This window comes from Lonchura striata, chromosome 5 (assembly GCF_050655825.1).
Source record: "Lonchura striata isolate lonStrDom1 chromosome 5, ASM5065582v1, whole genome shotgun sequence".
In the NCBI taxonomy this organism is placed as follows: Eukaryota; Metazoa; Chordata; class Aves; order Passeriformes; family Estrildidae; genus Lonchura; species Lonchura striata.
Window position 1 is genome coordinate 58,525,848 of NC_140707.1, and position 22,182 is coordinate 58,548,029.

Sequence of the window (22,182 nt, forward strand, 5' to 3'; positions counted from 1 at the left end):
TTTCGTTGCTGTGTTATTTTACATCCTAATAGACAATCCTGGGACATGATCCCCACTTGAGTAAGGGAAACACTCTAGGAGTAATTGCAAGGGGCTTGGCAGCTGGAAAAGTAGTGGGAAATCTTACAGGATGCTGTGCTGGGTCTAGTATTACTAAATATTTTAATTTTTACTAAATAGTTTTGGTTTTAATTTTTTACTTAACTGATAGACTTTGGGTTTACAGATGTTATCAAGATGATTGCTAGCATGTGCTTTGTGTGAAAGATATGTGACTCAAGTAATTGTGGCAAGTTGCATTCTGTTTTGAAGTGTCTCCACAGGAGAAATGTAAAATACTATGCTTAAGAGAGAAATTAAAGGAAAAAGAGGCAATACCAGCTTGGAAGCTGTACTGCAGAGAGCTCTGAGTGTTAACAGTAGATCTGAGAAGACCATAAATCACTAAAATACAAATATTATTCTAGCAATGTGTAAACATTTTTTTATGTATGAATACCCAAAACATTATGTTTATTATTCTAACAGCCCTATTAAGCCTCAGCTGGAGTAAAATTTTCAGATTTGTCCATCTAGCTTCAAGAAAAACGTGTACTATTTGTGAAGAATCCAGGAAAAAAACCCCCAAGAATGATTTGAGATCTAGAAAATGTGAGCAGTGAGAGAAAACCAGAAAAAAATTGGTTTATCTAGCTTAGAGAAAAATGGAAGGGAGATGTGATTATCATATGAAAATATGTAAAGGTTGCTGTGAGGAGAAATAAATCAAATCAATCTATTTGTTGTTAGAGTTGACCAGGATAAGAAGTAAGACACTTATATAGCAGCAATGGAATTTTTTTTTAATGAAAATGATTTTTATATGATAAAGATGATTAAGCATTAGGATGAATTGACAGGAAAAGGAGTGAACTGTCTTGCAGGTTTTTAAGAACATTTTAGATAAATATGTGCCAGGAATAATTTGATTGACTCATCCTTGGGGCAAGGGGAGATGGCTTGCTGTTTTCTATGTATGTTTTGTGTGCAGAGAATCAAATTTTGCAATACAACTTGTTATTTATTTCTTCCTCAGCTTAGTAATTGATTAAAAGAATAATGTATTTTTTTATCAGAGCAATCCATATTGTTTGGGTAAGTACAACTGCTGTGCAAGGCAATCCTGAGCTTTGGCCTGATCAGGTTGTAAAAGAGTGTATTTAGCTGGTGAATGTATGCAGGAGAAGAACTCTGTAGCACTGAGGGTCTTGTTAGGCTCTTGCACAGGAGGCTGGCCAGAACCACTGAATTGGGCTGCCAGTTTTAATTTTTGCTGTGCCCCAGAATGTTGACAGCTACAGATCAATCTGTGCTTTACAGAGACAGTTATACAGGTGAGGCTGAAAGCCTGTGTGCAATGTGTTTAAGGCTGGGGAATAGTTAACAAATGCAGGAGGAAAGCCTCCTGATGTCTTTGGGTCATCGTACAGGTTCATACTCAGGCTTCATTGAGTGCTGTAACCTTTGTCAGAGGGTTATAGGCACCAGCTCACTTTCTCATTTGGGAGAGAGTATAAAGATTATTCCACAGTGCCCAGATAAACAATAAACTATGCCTTCCCTTTAGATCTTGTAATGTTGCACAGTTATTAAGTATCCTTTCCAACGAGTTACAATATGATTTATTAGAACAAGTATAGATAATCTTGATAAATATTTCTGTCCTTTTAAGCTCTGGCCACTTTTAGCCTCAATGGTTTCCCTGGAAATCAAGATCTGTAGTTTAATCACATGTGGTTTGAAAAATACAGTGACACTTCCTGTAGTCAATATATGTGAGATACTTTGCAGAACTCTTGAAAGTAATTAAGATAAAGTTCTTATTTTAATAGGACTGATAAAGACTAGAATGCTTTTTGCAAAATCTGGCCTTCAATATAATGTGCATTTGAAATTCTGATTCTAATAACAGCTCTGCTTAAATTCAAGCCATCATATGTTACTCACCATATGATTAATATCAACACTGATTTTAACTGATTATTTTATAGACTGTAGCTTTCATATTTTCTTCAGACTCTTTGGAGGAGTGTTCAGCAGCTGTTTCCTTCCATTTAGGAGGGACTTAAAAATTGATGGTGGACTCACTTGTCTACAGTGATTATCTTCCCAAATTACTTTGAGAGAAAAGCTAGAATTAAAATATAATTAATTTTTTAGATTAGTAAACAAGAAAGTACATAGTAATAATTACATTTTCATTGTAATGATTCTATATTTCTTTCATTTTATTCAACAGATCTTGGCCAATCAATTTTTTACACTACTACATGCTTACTTCCTTTTCTCAGTGATGATATTTTGAGTACTTTACCTTATACAATGATTTCAACATTAGCTACCTTTCCTCCATTCCTGCACAAGGATATTATAGAGTATCTCAGCACATCTTTTCTGCCTATGGCTATATGTAAGTAGAACCCATTCTAGTTATTGTTCTGTCTTGGCACATAATAGTATCAGACTGTATGAGTAAAAATTTGATCTGTGACAGAATTGTAATGGAACATCAATCTTCTTACATACATAAAATAATTTCCTGTGACTATTTTCAATGGGAAATAGCTCTATAATTTTTATTTATTTATTACACGGTGTTTGGGTGTGAATTTTTCCTTTTTTTTAAAGTGTGATGTTTATTTTAAAAAATCACTGTTTTCAGACTCCTAGAACTTTCAGTGCCAGCTGTGGAATTTTTGAATACAGAATCAATTGGACAGACTGCTCCTGAAATAATAAATGCAATAGCAACATGCATAATTTTTGCATAGATACAGATCTGGATGTACGAGTATGATTTTTCTCAATGTGATGATGTTGTGGTGAATTTCTATTTTCTCCCTTTCTGTGTTTTTGGCACTTTTTCTCTAAGTTCTGTACTAAATGACTCTGCCTGTAATGTCTCCTATCCATAACAGTTAGGACTGAATCTGATGGTCCCTGCCTTTTTTTCCTCTTTTTTCTTTTTACTTCCCCTCCATGGAGATGTCACATGATTATTTAATGTCGTAGTCCCTGCACAGTGTGGATCTTGAATGCTTGTCCATGTACCTGACAGAAAGCTAAATAGGACTTCAGCAGTAATGAGAAACGTAACCATTTTCTGCAGAGAGAATCATTATGGTCAATATTAGGTCAGTTTTAACCAACAGGCTTTTTACTGTGTGTGACCAAACGCTGGAACAGTTTGCCAGAGCAGTTGCAGATTCTCCATTCTAGCAGATGCTCAAAACACAATTTTTCCTGGAGATCTGCTGTAGTTGCCTTTGAGCAGAGGGGTTGGCCAAGATGATGGCCAGAAGTCCCTTTTAACATCAACCATCTGTGATTTTGTGAGAATGTCTCTTCCTTATCTTTATATTCCCAATTCTTTTTGGGAAAATATGAACAACTTTTGTACAGAGATCAAGAGTAATGTCATTTAACCATGCAGAAGATGCTGAAAGAAGTATAGTCCAGTGTTTTGATATTAATATTTAATGCAAATGTATCACCATTATTTTCTGATTTGACCAGTCAATGATCTGGAAAAGTTCCCTAACTCTTCTGGACCTCAGATTTCCCATGTAAAATATTCATTTTTAGTACATTCTAGTGAGGTTTTCTCTATTAACTCTGACACGTCTAATGACAATGTGCAAATTGAAATTGCTAAGATATATTTAATATGTATGTGCAATAGGTCCTCTTTGTGTTAAGAACAGAATTTTGCATTAAGCAACTTCTTTTCCCAGTGCTGTATCCTGTTAAAGAACAGATGAGTGTGGTGACTTATCCTGTCTCTCCTCAGATCTTTAGAACTGTACCTCAGAATAACTGGATGAGTCGAATCCTTGGTTTACTTAAATAGATGCTGTTCCAACTGCCCTGATAGAGATTGCATCCTTGCATTTGCATTTGTCATGCTGGCTTTTTTCTCTATCAGTTTTGGTGAGATTTCTGTATGAAACCAGTCTGCTGCTTTTTATATTTACTAATCTAGTATTGTGTCCTACTTTTTTGCTGATGGCTATATTTAATTGCCCAGTTAGAGCTGCCAAGTATTTTTCAATTTAAACCCATAAAAATACACCTTCCTGTAATAATTTGGGGGTGCTTAGATGTGTGGAAAAGATTAAAAAAAAAATGAATTAATGAAGTGCAGTGAAGAGATCTGTAGTAATATTGGGTCATGGGAGAACAGAAAGGAAGAAATTCTCCATTTTCTCTTCACTCCTTCATTTCTGTTTGAAAGTTCTTTTAATTAGTCTCCTTGTCTTTCCCTGCTGGGAATTATATGCTCCTTTGCAAGGCAAGTGCAGAACCTTTCCTTCCCTTAGCGTTTAGTTCAGATTCAAACCAAAAGGGAGGATGCAAGAGATTGTCTAAGCAGTTGGAGAGCCAGATGGGAGGGATGAAAACAGCTCACTGAGCTGGTAGCTACAGTTCTGTGCTTCTATCCCAAATGCTTGGTATTTGGGTCCTGGCAGCCAGGCTTGGGGAAGTGCTGTGAGGGTGGAAAGATACTTGTGACATCTCTTTGTAGGAGCTTGCCTTCAAAGCCATGTTGCCATGTAAAAGTTCTGCAGGGTTTTCCTAAATATATTGCATTTAATAGTAACCCACTTCCTGAGAGACCAGGAGGAACTCCAGCCACTTTCTGTGTGAGCTAAAAGATTCTGAGGTGAAAGATTGTCAGTGCTGCTGTTCATCATTATCTCAGCACAGTTCACATAACCATGGGACTGATGTTTCTGGTTTGCAGCTGTAACTTGAGCTCTTAGCAGATGCTCCCTGAGGAGTAATCTGTGCCCTGCACCAGCAGCTATCACCAGCCCCAACCCTTCCTCAGCATGCCTCAGCAGCAGGCTTTCCATTTTCCTCTCCAGTTCTTCCTTGCCCTTCATACAATCCAAGGCCTAGGTGCACTTGGCTGTACAAGTGATGCTATTTTAACTAGTCTGTGGGTTCTGAAGGAGAGGGCCTGAGAAGACAACTGGTTGATGCAGTTTTAGGGGTGAAGTTGCACTGATCTGGAAAACCTGGCACGCAGTCTGTGAATCAGTACCTGGGCATCTTTCTCTTCCACTTTTTTTTTTTTTTTTTTTTGCTTTGTTTTCATTACATGATATGGCACCTTAGGAATTTTATCTGCCTGAGTTGGAATCAGTTACGTGCTATTCTCACCTGATTTTCCTGTTAAAATAGAAAATTAATTTATTTTTTCCTTTCTTTTAAGTGGGATCTTCAAAAAGAGAAGGTGTTCCAGCACATGTCAATCTGTCTGCATCATCAATGCTGATGATTGCAATGCAGTACACATCAAACCCAGGTATGTGTAAACATGCAGCATGGTATCATTCATTCTGAAACTGTCAAGAAGTATTGTCAGAGGAAATCAGAAAAGTTTTCATTATGGGAAAAAACTGTCTTTTCCCAGCACAGGATGAAAAATGATTTGTTATATCAAACCTGAGATTTCTGGACATCATGCTGGAAATAATCCTTATGTAGACAAGAGATCGCTTTGTCATAAAGAAATAGGATTTGGCCCAGGATTGGAGACTCTGATCTACTCATGTTTGACATCATGTTTGACATGTTGATATATCTAATGTCACTGTTGGAAAGAAATACCATTTACCTTGACTACAGAAATTCATAGTAACTGTCTTACACTATGATTCAGATATCACTGAACTCACAGCTGGTACTATTTTGCTAAAGAAGACAGGTAATGTTGGCTGCAGACTTAATGAAACTATAATGAAGTTATACGTAATTACGAGTATCTAAGCAAAAGTGAGGCAGTCCCCATTAAATCATTGGGATGACATAACCAGATTGAAACAGTATTGAACCCCAGTGAGCTGTTGCATTGCATGATCATCAGCTGTCAACTATCTCCTGTCTTATGTGGATGGGTAGATGGTGTGTGTATGGAGGAACCCCACACTGCATTCTGTGAGGGGTGTCACATCATCCTAACTTGCTTTATACAGGTAAAGAAAAGCAGAACACCGTTTTTAAAAGCTGCTTGCAGAAGTCAGGTTTTTTTCATTAAATGCTCTGTCTTTGTTTTTTTTGTAATTTCTGTGTTCAAACCGTCAGAGAAAAATGTTGCCTTGTGGTTTTTGGGAAGTCAGACATGTAAAGTAGTTCACTCGGCTCTCATGTTTGTTTGATGCAGAGTGGCTCCTATAGCCTTTTGTATATGTGGAAATAATAGTTACATGTGACTTCCATTGCTGCCTCAAGATGAATGATGAAATTCCCATTTACATTGTGACAGAGGGACAAAGTTTTAGTGAATCAGCAGGTATTTTTCAACTAGATGTGTTTGAAAAAGATCTCCATTGCTGTGCAAAAAGCTGTACCCTCATGGTAATCATCTTCCTGCATTTCTTGACAGAAAGAAGTTACTAATATTCAGTTTCTTATATTTTGTTATGACTCTCAGGGCATTGATTCTTTAGCAAGCCCTTTAAAATAAAAAATGTTTGAATGAGGCATAGAGTTTTGGATGGACAAAGCAAAGCCTATCAGCTGATTACATCACTTCTTTAACCTGAGTTTCCTTGTCCATATTAAGTCTATGTTGTCTTTTCTCTCTCAGTGTATCATTGCCAATTACTGGAATGTCTCATGAAATATAAGCAAGAAGTATGGAAAGTAAGTTTATGATCATATATACTTTGTGGAAATTACTGTGCTTGGGTAGTAATAAAAACCAGATGGCTTGAAAATTGAACTGACTGTATGCCAAGAGGTTGTAAATGATCTTTATTTCTAGTTCTCCCTCTGGATTATGGAGAGGAAGGTCCCTCTAATTTTTAGTTTAGAGGCAGTTCCATGTTGTATAGGACAGAGCTCTGTTTCCTAAGTAATCTGTGGTTGTGGCTCCAGTGAGTGGAAATTTTAATAATGAGCAGGCTTCTCAGTTCATGTGGGACTGGACTTTTACAAGAAATATTTGTATTATTGTCTGAATCTGCTGTAAATCTGGTTTATTTATCTCTATCTCACCTCTTTGCTCCATGACTAGACAGAGAATTAGTGATAAAGAATTTGTGATAAAGAAATAGGATTTGGCCCAGGATTGGAGACTGATCTACTCATGTTTGACATCATGTTTGACATGTTGATAGCACTGTGGGATGGGTAGTTGCTGTTGCATGCTCTGATTAAACTCAGAAGCATTCAAGTTGGTCATCTAATCTTGTCTCTAAGAGCATACAAAGGAAGTTTCTTAGGGCATGAAATGTGTTAATTTTGTGTGTTCAGCTATCTTTGAACAGAAGTACAATATCCTGAATTGTGGTGTGTTACCTTGAAAAAATAAACATTTTGTACATGTCTTTCCTTAGGATTTGCTATATGTAATAGCCTATGGACCATCTCAAGTTAAACCTCCAGCAGTACAAATGTTATTTCACTATTGGCCCAATTTAAAGCCCCCTGGGGCAATCAGTGAGTACAGAGGACTTCAGTACACAGGTCAGTGCATCTGGTTTTGTATAAGCCAAAATAAATAAATTATGAGAAGTGTTAAAGTCACATTTTTACGGTTTTGTGATATATTGCGACTCTTTTTTGTTTGATAAGTTGTACTTTCATAACAATATGCATTATCCATTTATCTGCATTTTTCAAAAGATGTTACGAAAAACAAAAACTCAGATCATGGCTAGTAAATAGGTTATCTTACTCACAATATTAGCTAAACCTGAACAGGAGAAGAACTAAATATTGTGTTTGTAACAAATAGTCTGTGAAACTGCTGCCTGGGCCTCCCAGCAGTTCTGGTTTATGTTCCTTTCAGTTATTGCTTTGGTTGCTTTTGTTGTGCCAGCTGCTAACACTGCTGCTGTTGCTAAGACTTCTTATCTGGCTGTTACTGTCGAAAATCAAGTCATGTGATGTCAGGTGCAGTTAGTAGAATGGATTCATTCTCAAGGTTGATTATAGGATGAAAATGGGGGACAAAGTCAGGAATGCAGCTGGAGTAGGTGCTTGGTATAAAGTTCTCTGTCTGCCAGACTCCCCAGAGATACTGATGGGACAGTGCTACTACAGGGGCAAGAGAAGTTGTTGTCCAGCAACAACTCATTGCTTTTCCTGCTTGTCTGTCTCAACCTGTTTCAGTTAATCTCTGTCATATGACATAGGTTTTGTTAACTTTTAACATTTCTGGACCAGAATGTGACATTTTAAATTAGGAAAATGAAGGGTTGGAAGAAACCTTAGAAGACCCCTAGATCAACTCAAGTGCAGTCTGAATGTTCCTGGTAGAAGTTGTCTGATCTGTTCTAAAGCCTTCTATTGGAGGGTTGATAAATTTTCTTGACTGTTTAGAAAAAAAAAGAAATTCTTCATGTACTGCTCTGCATCACTTCTTCCATGCAAACAGGTCTGTAAACTAATCATGATAGTACTCTTTTTGAACTGTTACTAGTACTGGATAGACTGGGTTTTTTCCCTTATATGTAAGTTTTTTGCTAATGTATCCCAGAATGGGATGAGTATTATCTGCAGTTGCATGGTACTTTGACCTGGGGGCGTCCTGTAGAGCATCCAAGTGATGCCATTTGAGCATCCCTTTGTCGTTTACTTCTTGTCATTACACAGCTAAGTCTCCTTCTGTCACTGGACTAGTTTTCCTTTGTCTCAGCTGTGTTTGCATTTGGCCTGGGAAAGTAACTGAATTTACTCAGCTACTCCTACCATCTTGCTCCTGGAGTGGAAGGATAGTTAATTATTTCAAGATGCTAGTGAGATCAAGAAGTGTCTGCAACAGGAATGTCTGCGACTTACTTTTTTCATTTTCTCACTGAATCCATGGTTCATTTAAATTACATTCTAAATAATTCAGGAGGCCTGTATGTTCAAGGTTGTTTATGGTAATTATTAAGCTTCCTGAGGAATGGCTATTTGTATCATACTCATATTTGTATAGTGCTTAGTACAAGAGGATCTTGTTCTCAATTGAGACCACTAGACACAAAGAATGTAAATATCTCTTCTCATTTACTAATCAGCCATGTTTTGGTTTTGCAGCCTGGAATCCTATTCATTGCCAGCACATTGAATGCCATAATGCGATTAACAAACCCGCTGTGAAGGTACTGCTGTTACTTTAGGGGCCAAACCCAGCTCTGGGGAGGGGGAGGTTCTACTTTGACCCCAGCCATGTGCTGTGGTGCTGTGCAGGTGACCAAAAGCAGGTGCTAAAGGAGCAGCAAAGCCTGTTGGCACCAAGGGGCCACACCTTTGTGAATGTGTTATTTGGCTGCCTAAAGCAAGATGAGGTTTTTCCTGCAACTACTGTGGGAAATCTTGAAATTAAACATGGCGATGGTTGTAGAGTACTTTATAAAATTCTAAGCTAATCCATGTAAATATTTTCCTGAACACACACACACACACACACACACACACACACACACACACATATATATATATATAAATATATATAAATATGTACACAAATATTACTGTATACAAGAAACATTATTTCAGTTATGTAGGTACGTGTTCACCTTGGTATCTTGATTGAGCTCATACAATGCACCTACCCTGGTTATGATCCTCTGCTTGGAATGTGTCCTAAAGCAAATAGCAACAAAGCTTTACTTACCTTTCCTGCAGCCCTCTTTGAGGAAGGTAAATAGTATCTTTTCTGTTTACATGCATAGTAAAAATGAAAAAGCTTTGACCAGGCTCATAGAACAATTTGATAGCAGAGGCAAGAATAACAGCCCAAGTCCAGAACATACTGCAGCTAGATGTACTGATTAATTAATTTGTATCTAGTTAAATATGTAGGTACAACCAGTTTTCCTGGCATTGATTTGCACACTAATATAATTTCTTTAGTCAGAGGGTTCTGCAGTGAGCCTTTTCCACAGGCTGTGATAGGACATAATGATGGCACTTATCTTGAAAGTCTTGCAAGGGACCACCTTCCTGCCCACTCCAGTCATTCTCAATGATTCCTCTCTCACAGGAAAAATGCTGAAAGGTTTTCCTTCATGTTGTAGTGGTCACTAGTTCCAGGCTAATAACACAATAGAGCAAAATATTTAAAAAGTACAGTTTAAAGCTTTGCAGATTAAGTACTTGAGTATTTTTGAGTGATCTGTTAACCTAATTTTGACAGAATCAATTTTGATCAGTCATCACTCAGAAAAATGCAGTCTGTTGTGTCCTAAAGAGATGATTTGGTTAGCAATGATGAGAAAAATTCAAAATGTATTTGTCTTTATTTATAAATCTTGCACTCCAATGGAGTAATAGTGATCAGTGGCTAAGATACAGCGTTCAGTGTTTCCTTTGTAATACAAAATACTTGAACAAGTATGTATGGAACTGGCTGTTAACTGTAACTGTTTTCTGTAATTGACTTATGTGAAAGGATAAAAGCTAATGCAAGACAAAGTCTGGATCTCTGTTGCCAAGGGAACTGTGAGTCTTTGTTCTGTCACTGCAGTTGTGCTCTAGAATTGAAAACTGCGATGACTGAAAATTAGATTTTGCTGGAAGAGGCATTTTTGAGATAGAAAAATCTAGACCTTTCCATTACCTTGTCCTAAACAATGGATCCTCTAAGTGCTGTCTCTTTGGGGATAAGAAAGTAGCAGCATATAGAGAATATGTGATGTGATATATAACAAAACATACTCGTCTTTCAGAAAGCGATCATATTGGTACTGCAATATGTCCTATTTTTTTTACAGGCTCTCACATCCCTGTCTTTGTTAGAAATAGTTTCAGATCTTGTATGCCAGATACCGAGTATTTTCTTTTATTACTAAATGCTCTTAGCACATATCAAAGCTGTGTTACATTTTATGTCCTAGCATTAACATGTTGAACTTTTCAGCAAGCTTCAATAAACAGATATGTTAATCTTTTTCCCTCTCCATGTTTCAGATGTGCATTGACCCATCCCTGTCTGTGGCTTTGGGTGATAAGCCACCTCCCCTGTATCTTTGTGAAGAATGCAGCCAAAGAATTGCAGGGTAGGTAAACCATGAGCTGGAAAATTATAAATATTGTCAGACTCCAGAACTCTGGAGTTTTGCTTTTTTGGAGTATGATTAGCATATAATTCATATAGGTAAGCCTGTTGAAAGATAAGGAGCACACTGCCACTCAGTATGAATAAAGATTACAGATATTTACCACACATGATGAGCATTTGCACCTACCTTAAATGGTGCTTTTAATTTGAGATGTCTGAAAGACTAGATACTGTGGGATGCATTGACTACAATAGGGAAACCTCATTAATGAACCAGCTTATGCTTATGAAACATTTTTTTGTCCTCATCCGTTAGTTGTCATTTAAAACTGAACATTATAGTGAAGTATCTATTATTTTACAGAGCTTTCACTGATGTTTTGTAACATGTATTTCTGATTAGTCTCTAAGATACAACATGAAGCGGCAGAGATCAAGGAAATTGATACAGAATTGGCCAGTATTTGGAAGGAATGTACCCTGAAATAAAATAACCTCACTTTGTTTTAATTTTTGGTTGACATTTTTACCTTTAAATTGCTACTTTGGTTTGCATCAGTATACAAAATCTACTGATACTTACAGTCAGTGCCAGTCATTACTTCAAATGGACAAGGTTACAGATAGGTCAGAACCTAAAGGAGTGTTTTTCTCCTCAGTTTCAGACAACTTTAAATCACACTGGCTGTGGGAAAAGCAATTACATCTAGGTTTTTAAGTCATCATTGAATTAAAGCTGCAAGAAAAAGTAATTGAATTTGGTAAAGCAGAGCTTCTAAGGACACACAGAGAAAACAGTACTGATGGTTTAGTTTCTTTTTTATGTTCATCTGTTTTTCCTCACTACCATTTCTTGCTGTCAGACTTTCAGAACACACTCTCTTTTAATTTGATAAATTTAGGTCTCAAAAATAATTTTTGAAAACCTTGAACATGGTGACCAACGTCATCAAAGTGGTAATTTACAATAAGACAGCACAACAAAGAGATGTAATGTAAATCAGTCTGCAATTTATAAAATTACATTTGAAAAAAGCAGCTTCAGAATAATGGCATTCCTACCACATTGATTTATCTAAATTTCCTCTGTGCAAAATTAAATCCATGTATATATATATATAGATATATATATGTATAAAAAGAAAGCTAATTATAAATACATTTTTACAGGGATCACAGTGAATGGTTGATTGATGTTCTTCTGCCACAAGGTAAGAGATATTTTAAGTGTAGGTACAAACTAATCATAATTGTACAAAGCTATGCTGATATTTCTCCATACTGTATTACTTGGACTGCTGCATTCTGTTCAAAAGTTTCAAAAGTGTTGGGTGGTTTGGTTTTTTTTTGGTTTAAGGTAGTTTGTACTTAATGCTGCTTAATGTCCTTAAAGTATGAAGAATTGACTGATCCTCCATCTGAAATATTAATGCTATTCTTTAGGTGTGAGAAAAAAGAGACAATTGAAGAGATTTTCAAATCTTGAAGCATTCACAATTGGAGCCAAGTTTTTAAGAAGTATTTGTGTCCCACGGTGCTGTCCAAAAAATAGGTCTAGTTCTTCCAGTAGCATGGGTCTGATTTGAAAGCTCTAAAAGCTGCTGAAAATCTATAAAATGAAACTGCAAATGATATCAGAAAAGGACAGAAAATATTTTTGATGATCTGATCATTCATCTAATTCTTGTCCCTTGGCCAGTAAGAAAACCTGATATATTGTAATCTACTAGAATGCAGACAAAGTGTGTTGATAGACTCATCAGCATATTATCTAAAATAACTCTTCCAGGGACAGAATGAAGACTGCCTCTCTCTTTGCCTTGCAAACTGAAAATTCTTAAGCAGTTGAGATTTTCTTGCTGTCTGCTTTTAGTTGAAATATTACCCAGATAAAAAATGTTTTGTTTACTTAAGGGAAGCACATCTTCTTAATCAGCCCCTTAAACTTACTGAGTCATATGTTGCCAGGGCAACAGATCAAATAGCTACTGCTTACAGGTTGAATCTGCAGACATTTCACTCTGAAATTATGGGCCAGACGTAGTGGCTGCTTTGGCATTGTTAATCTATATTCACTACTCTGTTATGCCAAGAGCTTTCCCAAGCAGTGCTGGCCCACCTGAGCCATGTCTCCTGCATACCACAGCCGTGGGTACAAGTTGTGCTTTATAAGGCTGTCTGTGAGGCAGAAGCATAAGCAGAAGGTGGATGGGGTGCAGAGCACACCACACTTAATGCACCAAGGCTGTTACTACATTTCAAAGCAGAAATAGCCACGGGTCTAAGTGTACAGTGTCCTAACTTGTGCAGGCTTAGGGGTTTCAGTAGTACCTGGAAGCACAAGCTGAGCCCAGAGACTTCCTTGCAGGATGTCCATTTTCCCGTGGCTGCCGTAGTAAACCACAAAGACCGTCACTTTGTGTTCATGTTTTGTATGCCTTCCCCTTACAGCTGAAATTTCTGCTATATGTCAGAAGAAGGTAAGATTCAGCCATTTGTGTGATGGGGCATGATTTGATGTTGTGTGTAATATCATTCCATTACTGTGTAGTGTGTTCTTCTTTGTACCATTCCAAATTTTCACAATGTATCCATGAATGCATTTATTGGTGGATGGAAATAATTCAGCAGCAGCAGGTTTCTTTTTGTTAAAACTGATTTTGATTTGAGTTGATTTGATTTGATTTTGATGTTGATTTGAGTTGTAAGTTTTAGTTTAAGTGGCACTTAGTAAAGCAATTCAATTATGCAATTGAGCTCTGTTTGTATTCTATAACTCTGCTTTATGAAGAGGATAGAGCAAGAGATGAATTTTAAATTTTAGTGTTTATATATCTTCTCATCTCCTTGGATTAATCTTAAATGGAGCAAAAATCATACTGTAAAATGTGTATTTTTAAAAATATGCGGACTAAAAATCTTCAGTGCTTGGCTCTGAAAAGGTTGCTGACAAAAAGAATCTGCTTGCGGTACATGCCAGCTAATGTGTTTTGATAAGACTTTAAGAGCAAGGAATACAGTGTATAAGCTATTCCAATTCTCATGTGGTAAAGAAAGCTTTTCTGTTGAGATGGATTACAAGGTGACAGAAATTTCAGGTGCTTATTTCAAAAGCTTGTACAGTTTCCTATGATAAGGCAGATCCTTACACAGCATAAACTGTGGCATGGTGGCACCATTTTTTGCACTCCTAAGGATCTACCTGTTGCTACCTGTAACCTAAAAAGACCTTCTGAAGCATAAGCAGGTGTTAAGAGAACTACTGTAAAATTTAGAGATTGCTCCAAGTCAGGAGGTTGAGGTTGATGATTTAAATGTCAGTTTGGTGTTTCAAAAGAGGAGCAACTGTGACATTTAAGTCCAGGCTCAGCATTTAGCCTTGAGCTTGTCTTTCTAGAAAGGTCAGTGACGTTTGGACGGTTGTGCTTAGACAGGGCGATTTTGGAAATTGCCGACACTTGAGCCAGCTCCCTAGTGCTGGCTCTCCTCCCTGTTTCAGCTCCATTTTTCCCGATAACCTGTGGCCTGACCACCCCTTTTTTATTTTCCAGAACTGCAGCTCGCACGTCAGGAGAGCGGTTGTCACCTGCTTTTCGGCGGGCTGCTGCGGCCGCCACGGCAACCGGCCCGTGCGCTACTGCAAGAGGTGCCACTCCAACCACCACAGCGAGGTGGGCGCCGCCGCAGAAACCCACCTGTACCAGACCTCGCCGCCCCCCATCAACACGCGCGAGTGCGGCGCCGAGGAGCTCGTCTGCACGGTGGAAGCTGTGATCAGGTAGCGGGGCAGCACCAGGCTCTGGGGTCCCTGTTGCCTGCAGACCTTCTGCGGGTGGCTTGTCGTTTCACTGGGATAGTTCACACACTGAGCTCCTGCTGCTTTAGCGGAGAGTGGCTCAGGTGTGAGTGTTGTCCTGATGAGGAAGTCAGCCCAGAATCCTAGGATTTGATGTTATTTTGTTTCAGGAGAGTGATGACGTCGTATATCTAGTTAGTCTTGATTAGATACCTGTATCCGCTGCAGGAAAGGTGCATTCACTGACCACAAGCTTGTTTTATAGCTTGCTGAAAGAAGCAGAGTTTCATGCAGAGCAGAGGGAGCATGAACTCAACCGAAGGAGGCAGATGGGCCTCTCCTCTTCCCATCACTCCCTGGACAACACAGACTTTGATAATAAAGATGATGACAAGCATGACCAACGCCTCCTGAGCCAGTTTGGAATATGGTTCTTGGTAAGAAATTTGTGCTTTTTTCTTTCTTCTTGGTTGCCTCTGCTTTACTTTCTGAAGTCTATTTTACCTCTATTTTTTTTCCTCACATCTTGGCTTTAGTTGGACTCTTATTCTGATTTTTAAGCAAAAATTTGTCCTGTGAAGCTGTCAGACGTGGGGATTTCATAACTAGTTTGGGTGGAGCTGCTGATTCTGCTACAAAGTGTATAGCAGAATTATTCAGTCTCAGTTTTTTAGTTGACTTTCTATTTGCCATCAGCTTCTGTTCACAAGTGCCCCCTGGTGAGTGTCATTGTTTTCACTTTAAAAGGCTGTCCCCTAAAAATCTATTTTTCACCTTCCAGCTTTCAACATAACTTTCTGGAAGCAGAGCTTTCTCTCTTACCTCTGAATAAGCTGGAGGATTCTTAGTGGGATGCTGTTCATTCCTGCAGTCAGCTTGATAAAGTTGTGTCAGTCAGTGTACTCCTTTCACCTGGTGTGGGTTGACAGAATGAACCCCTTGGTTCTATCTCCACAGCAGCTACCAGAGATTACTCCAAAACAGCAGGTCTGCTGCTGGCTAGGTCATGAGCAGGCCAGGCTGCAGCCTGACAGATCCTCAGAAATGGCGTTCTGCAGTTCTCCTTAAGGAAAATTGTCTTTCTTAGGCTGTTTCCAAGCCACCTTTCCTTTCAGGCTCCCTCTTCAGTCACCCAGTGACAGGTGGACAAATAGCAGGACCCCTCATCCATTGTCTAAACAGAGATCTCTGGATAGCAGGGTGGTAGGTGTGGAGTTCCATAGCACCAAAAGAGCTGCTCTGCAGTTTGAAGGAAATACATGAATAAACTTTATATTCTGTTGACATCTTGTGGGTTTTGTGGTTTAATGTTGTTTTAGAATAAAAGACATTATTTTTTTTATTGTGCCATGTGCATCTATTCTGTATCGAATTATGCTTTATAAAGACTGAAGGTCTATATTTCCAGAAGGAAAATTAAGTGCAAACAGAACAGGTTATGTTTCACTGTACATGCCTCATCCCTGACATTCAAAGTGTACCTTTCTGTGGTAGGGAGGAAGAAGTCACTGTCTCCATTCTATTCCTGTAAAATCTCTTGATATCTCTGTAGTGGGTATTGACAGAGATGACCACATAGGTTGTGAGAAATCCTGATTTGCTGTTTTCCTTCAGAAAATGGCTGTCTTTCATGCAGAAACTGGATAAGGGGTCAAGAGCTCCTTTTAAAAAGGCTGCTGGCTGATACTGCCTTCGAGTTAATGCTCAACTGAGCCAAGCACAAGGAAGCAAACATCTGAACATCAACCTGCAATGAAGTAGAAGACTGCACTTTGAATTGGCAAGAGGGTTGATAGCTACCTCATCTCAAGAAAAATCATGGAGGAAAAACATTTTTAAAATGGGTTCTGGTTTCTCTGGGCAGGAGAGCTGTCATTTCTTTCTCCAGATATGACACAAACATTGCTCTGTTGTTCATGTGCTGTGAGGCAGTGGTCACCAGTTTCAGGTTGCCAGCTGCTGAGAGTGCAGCTTTCCCTAGGATATGACAGTAAATAGCTGAGAGGTGGCTAAAAGAGCTTCTCAATTCTCCTGTCACCTGCTCCTTGCATTCAGGGCAGCAGCCTGACCTGAAGCTTTGTCTCCTGTACCCAGACGGTACCAAGAGCTCAGACATCAGGTAATTAAAGGCTCAGCAGTGTGGTGGCCTGTGAACTGGGGTAGAAATTTGGTCTCAGATTTGTGACAGCTTTGCAGTCCAGGTATCATTTTAAAGAGTTTGGAGAAGGGGTGAAGAATGTTAAGCGTAATGTGTGAATTTCTGAGCACTTAAAACTCACATGCCCCAAATGAGGACAAAAATTCAAGATGGGAATCTTTTTGCAAAGTAATTACATTAGGTAGGCATTTTCTTTCAGAATTTTTGAAGTTTTTGTGTGTATGTATATCATATATTTTAATAGATTTACAGTACCTTCTGAAATTAAAAGTAATTTTAAAGTTTAAACCAAAAAGTTTGTCAAAGCACTCTATTCTGATTTTTTTTTCAGTGTTGAAAGTAAGCAAAAAAAATCAATGCCTGTTTTTTTTTTTTTCCCATTTTATTGTTATTTTCTGGTTATGAAAGGTTTTGTCAATTGTCCTGTACTGACCTCTACTTAAAACTGATAATCTCATTTGTCTCCTATGTAATCTGCATCCTCATAATTCTGAGAATATGCAAAATATAGTAGACAAAATGTTTCCCACCTACCTTTAATTCTAGAAATGAAAGTTGATTTGTGTTTCTCTCTTCCAGGTGAGCCTTTGCACTCCCAGTGAGAATACACCCACAGAGAGTTTAGCAAGGCTGGTTAGCATGGTGTTCCAGTGGTTTCACTCTACAGCTTACATGATGGATGATGAAGTTGGCAGCCTGGTTGAAAAGCTGAAGCCCCAGTTTGTCACTAAGTGGCTGAAGACTGTTTGTGATGTCCGGTTTGATGTCATGGTTATGTGCCTCCTGCCTAAGCCAATGGAGTTTGCCAGGGTAAGAATGATTTATCTGAAGGTTCCCTTATTTGCTGCAGAGATTAAGGTCTTAAGTAAAATCACCTTTTCTTTCCCAGCTCTGACAAAGCAAAGAAATCTCAGTGGAAGAGGGAGCAGTGGAATTTGGGAATTTTTCCTTTTCACATAATTTTTAGCTTTATTGTGTTAGGAAGCAGGCATTATTTACACTGATGTGAAGGCAGGTTGGAAGAGTATTATAGGTGTTGAAAGGTACCGTACATTTTTGATAGCTGCTCTTTTCATTATGCTGCTGAAGTACACAAATTTGTTTTTGCTAAAAAGTATCATTTACCTATTCCCAGATGTAAGCCTGTCCTTTAGTGATGTTTCTTTCCTCTTTGTATTCTTCATCTCTGCAGCTGTGAATTTAGATTTATAGAATCACATAGTTGTAACTGAAGGGAACTCTGGGAATACTGATGCTAACTTCAGAGACCTAATTTGAGTGACTCAAGATCCCAATCTGACATGGTTTGCCTTGTTGCTGATGGAGAGAGAGAGATTTACCTGGAAGGTTATCCAGAGTGCCTAAGTGTAACCATTGGTGCAACCTCTTCTATAAAGAGTAATTTTTTCTGTCCATTAGTTATGAAGCACAATTCACCACTTAGTCATGCTTTGTAAGACTTTCTTTTACTGAAAAATATCCAGAGGACATGTTGGACTTGTTTCCTAAAATTAAGTGGCTAGACTTGGAAAGCCATAAAGACTTCACGTGATGTATCATCAGACATGTACTGACCTTAGTTTGCTGTACATGTGCAGACCAGCATGGACAGGTTTCACTCAGTAATCATTGCTGCTGGGAGGCTTGTAGGTCAGCTGGGGCAATTTGAGAGGTGGATGGACACTTTGAATGTTAGGAACTTTGCAAAAGAAACTATGGCTCTGAGGTTAAGGGGAGAAGGAAGGACTGAACCTCATGGTGTAATCTCTTGCAGATTTTTTTCCTTGGATCCAACCCTTCTTTTGAGTTTTGTTACCCCTTACTGCAGTACTTAAGACTAAACCAAAAACTTGCCAGATTTGCAAAGCTTCACTTGAACACAAAGACAAATAGCCATGAAATTAGCTGTGATGAATGAGGGAAAAATAGTTTGCTGGCTGAGATCACCAGTAATTGCTGCCAAAACAGCAGGCATCTCTAGAGCCATTAGTCAGGAACAGCAGATGTGAGCCGAGGTCAGTTAGAATAATTAATCTCTGTATGCCAATTACTTATGTACTTAGAAGCATATTTTTTTGCTTCCATTACTGAGAACCTTTCTTCAAAAAACCCTAAACAAGCACCCATGAGAGAACATTTTGTTCAGACCAAGTCTTTCAAAGTAAAGACCATGCACTGTAACAAGTTGCCCGGAGCAAAAAATTGATGGTGCATGTTTGACCAAATAAAGCTGTGCCTTTTTGAGAATTATAAATAATAATACACTGTATCATGGCCTGGAAATGAGCAAACTTCATTTAAGTCTTGGACAAGGCTTTTGTGTGCTCTCAGTCAGGTTAAAGAGGAAAAAACAATGCAGCTCCATGCCTGAATTCTAAATTCTGCCTTGAAGTTTTTCATTATAACCTCCAAAAATTTCCTGGCTGCAACACACTGAGCAAATCTATGATACTGAGCAAATTACAGGGACTAGAAATGTTGTTCATCAGCATGATTTTTGGTAATACTCACAGGTTGGTGGATACTGGGACAAATCGTGTAGTGCTGTAACCCAGTTAAAAGAAGGGCTGAATCGAATCCTGTGCTTGATTCCATACAACGTGATAAACCAGTCAGTGTGGGAGTGCATCATGCCAGAGTGGTTGGAAGCCATAAGGACAGAAGTGCCTGATAACCAACTGAAAGAGTTTCGGGAAGTGCTGAGGTATGTAGGCATATGCTGGAATCATTCTGGTTTTGCATATGTTTGCTGAGGGTTTTAGCATTGTAAGATGGTGACAACTAATAAAAATGTGTGCAATAGACAGTAATGAGTGAATGCTTTGGATTTGTTTTTGTATCTTATGTTTAGATTAAAGGATTTAAGCTTTGGGAAAGTTTTCTTGTCCCCCATATCTTTGTGTCAAGAGCCAACTACATGGATGCTTCTTTGGTGTGAGCAAGGCATATTTTTAGCGTGCTTCCAAGGACCATGTTTCTCCTCCTGTCCAGTTGATGAGAAATGGCAGGGATTAGTAGAGCTGTATTTGTTTTGCTGATATCTTCCCCTATTGGGCAAAGGAAACACCAGAATAAGAATGATGGTGGAGTTGCAATTTTATGTCTGGTTTATGACTTTCATAAAACTTCATACTGCCTCTTAACTGATGTCAGGGCTCTGAAACTGACTGTAAGTTCATATTGTAGATATTGCTGTAAACTTTTTTTAGTGCAAGCATGGAATAATGGACTAGTGAGATGAGAAATTTTCCAATTTTTGCATTGGAATGTTGGAAAAGATATGGCTATCAAATGAAACTGGACATATGTGATGTCAATTGTTAAGGTGCATCACCAAATTCAGAGATGGCCTTTATTATAGTCAGGACAGGTGGTATCAGCAGCCCAGCTCAAGCTCCTGTGGAGGGTGAGGCTTTAGGTAAGATTAGTTTCCTTCCAGTTTCCTGTTCTATCTCACACAGTGTGTGCCATGCTAACTCAGTGATGCTACATTTTTATTGTTTTTCAGCAAAATGTTTGACACTGAGCTTTGTCCTCTCCCTTTCTCCTTGGAGGAGATGTTTGGCTTTATTAGCTGTCGATTCACAGGGTATCCATCTTCTGTGCAAGAGCAGGCATTGCTCTGGCTGCATGTAAGTGTCCTTACTTGACAAGCCATGCTGAAACAGCTGATAATTTTGAAAAAGAATCTGCTGTTCTGAATTTCATGCACCCCTTCTACCCTTTGCTTAACTCCAGTATAAGGATGGTTGGTAGAAAGACCCTGAGTGGTGCTAACCCATCGTGAAGAATAACCTAGCTGGCAAGGTGGGGATCAGTCAAAGGTTGCACTCGGTAATCTTGGGGATCTTTTGTAACCTAAATGATTTTGTGATTCTTTAAAAATGGAAGCTTGGGAATTTCTTTATTAATTTTTAAAGAAAACCTTTTTTGTCAATTGAGTCTTTAGGGCTATTCATCTGGCTGAGTTTTTTACAGCATTACTTTTTAGTCTCCACAGAAATTGGTCTGTAGATTCCAGAATTAATTCCAGACTCCAGAAACAGCTGTAGTTGTTTCTGCATATGAAAAGCTGGATTAGACTAGCTCTGTACCCACCAAGCTTTCTGCTGCTCTTGCCCTTTTTGTTCTATATTTGCCCACAAAACTGACCTTCACCCAGTGTTACAGGGAGACACAGAGCTACAGGAATTATGATGTCAGCTGAGGGCAATGAATTCAAAAAGGATATAAAATTTTCCACACCACCTCAGAATAATACCTGTACTTTTCATTACTGCTTCTTTCCTGCTGAGGGTTATTTCAATTAAGCCTCTACAAAGACCAATTTATCTGACTGTAATTTCAAGCTTTTAGGTATACAGAGTTTTCAAGTAAAGCATGATTTTTTTGATTTTTCTTGAATTAATGACTCTTAATGACACATATAAATGAGTTTATATTTATGTGAGGGTTGGTGGCATAACAGATTTGGAATATTCTCCAAATGATTTGCAATTAACAATCCTGTCACTATGTTGACACCTGTAGGCTACCATTCTGACCAGATTCTTAGAATAAAAAAAGGAATTCAGTTTTAAGGAATAATAAAAAACCAGTTATTCATTCAAGTATTGGTAATACTTCTGCTTTACGAAAATATTTTTGTAGAATAACCTCACATCTCTGTATATTTGGGCATAAAACTGATCTCAGGGTACACCAAGTGGATGCCAGCAAATATTTTGAAAGTGACTGTTTCATTTTGCCCTGATTCTAACAGAAATCTGAGCTTGTACCTCACCTCATTGAATCCCAAAATGCAGAGATCTTGCTGAACTGGAATCATGTTACAAAAATGCATATAAAGTAGCTGGTGTTTGTGATCCACCTTGAAACTCACACTTTGTTGTTTATTGTCTTTCCTTAGGTATTGTCTGAACTAGACATTGTGGTTCCTCTTCAGTTGCTTATCAGCATGTTTTCTGATGGAGTTAATTCTGTAAAAGAATTAGCAAATCAAAGAAAATCAAGAGTCAGTGAACTGGCAGGAAATCTTGCAGCTCGGAGGGTAACTGTTATTTATCCTGCTTATTTTTTTGCTTATAACAGTTTTTCTGATAGAGTCTACATGAATAATTAAAAATCATCTTTCAATATGGCAGCATTTGACTGAAAACAGTAAACATTTTGAAAATGAAAGAACAT

At 38.3% G+C, this 22,182-nt stretch overlaps 1 protein-coding gene across 19 annotated transcripts in view; it reads left to right on the forward strand.

Annotated features, from left to right (window-relative positions):
• Nucleotides 1-22,182, forward strand: part of UNC79 (unc-79 subunit of NALCN channel complex) — a 106,632-nt gene that overhangs the window by 12,478 nt on the left and 71,972 nt on the right. For 18 of the 19 annotated variants that reach the window (XM_085580653.1, XM_085580665.1, XM_021541307.4 and 15 more), the window contains 14 exons: nucleotides 2,279-2,449; nucleotides 5,258-5,350; nucleotides 6,635-6,690; nucleotides 7,386-7,515; nucleotides 9,076-9,140; nucleotides 10,951-11,039; nucleotides 12,212-12,252; nucleotides 13,493-13,521; nucleotides 14,593-14,819; nucleotides 15,103-15,274; nucleotides 17,575-17,805; nucleotides 19,509-19,699; nucleotides 20,504-20,627; nucleotides 21,905-22,045. In XM_085580653.1, the coding sequence (XP_085436779.1) occupies nucleotides 2,279-2,449; nucleotides 5,258-5,350; nucleotides 6,635-6,690; nucleotides 7,386-7,515; nucleotides 9,076-9,140; nucleotides 10,951-11,039; nucleotides 12,212-12,252; nucleotides 13,493-13,521; nucleotides 14,593-14,819; nucleotides 15,103-15,274; nucleotides 17,575-17,805; nucleotides 19,509-19,699; nucleotides 20,504-20,627; nucleotides 21,905-22,045 (1,760 nt within the window). Of the gene's footprint in view, nucleotides 1-2,278; nucleotides 2,450-5,257; nucleotides 5,351-6,634; nucleotides 6,691-7,385; nucleotides 7,516-9,075; nucleotides 9,141-10,950; nucleotides 11,040-12,211; nucleotides 12,253-13,492; nucleotides 13,522-14,592; nucleotides 14,820-15,102; nucleotides 15,275-17,574; nucleotides 17,806-19,508; nucleotides 19,700-20,503; nucleotides 20,628-21,904; nucleotides 22,046-22,182 lie in introns of those variants that run through there. The other variant, XM_085580664.1, reaches the window with a different exon arrangement.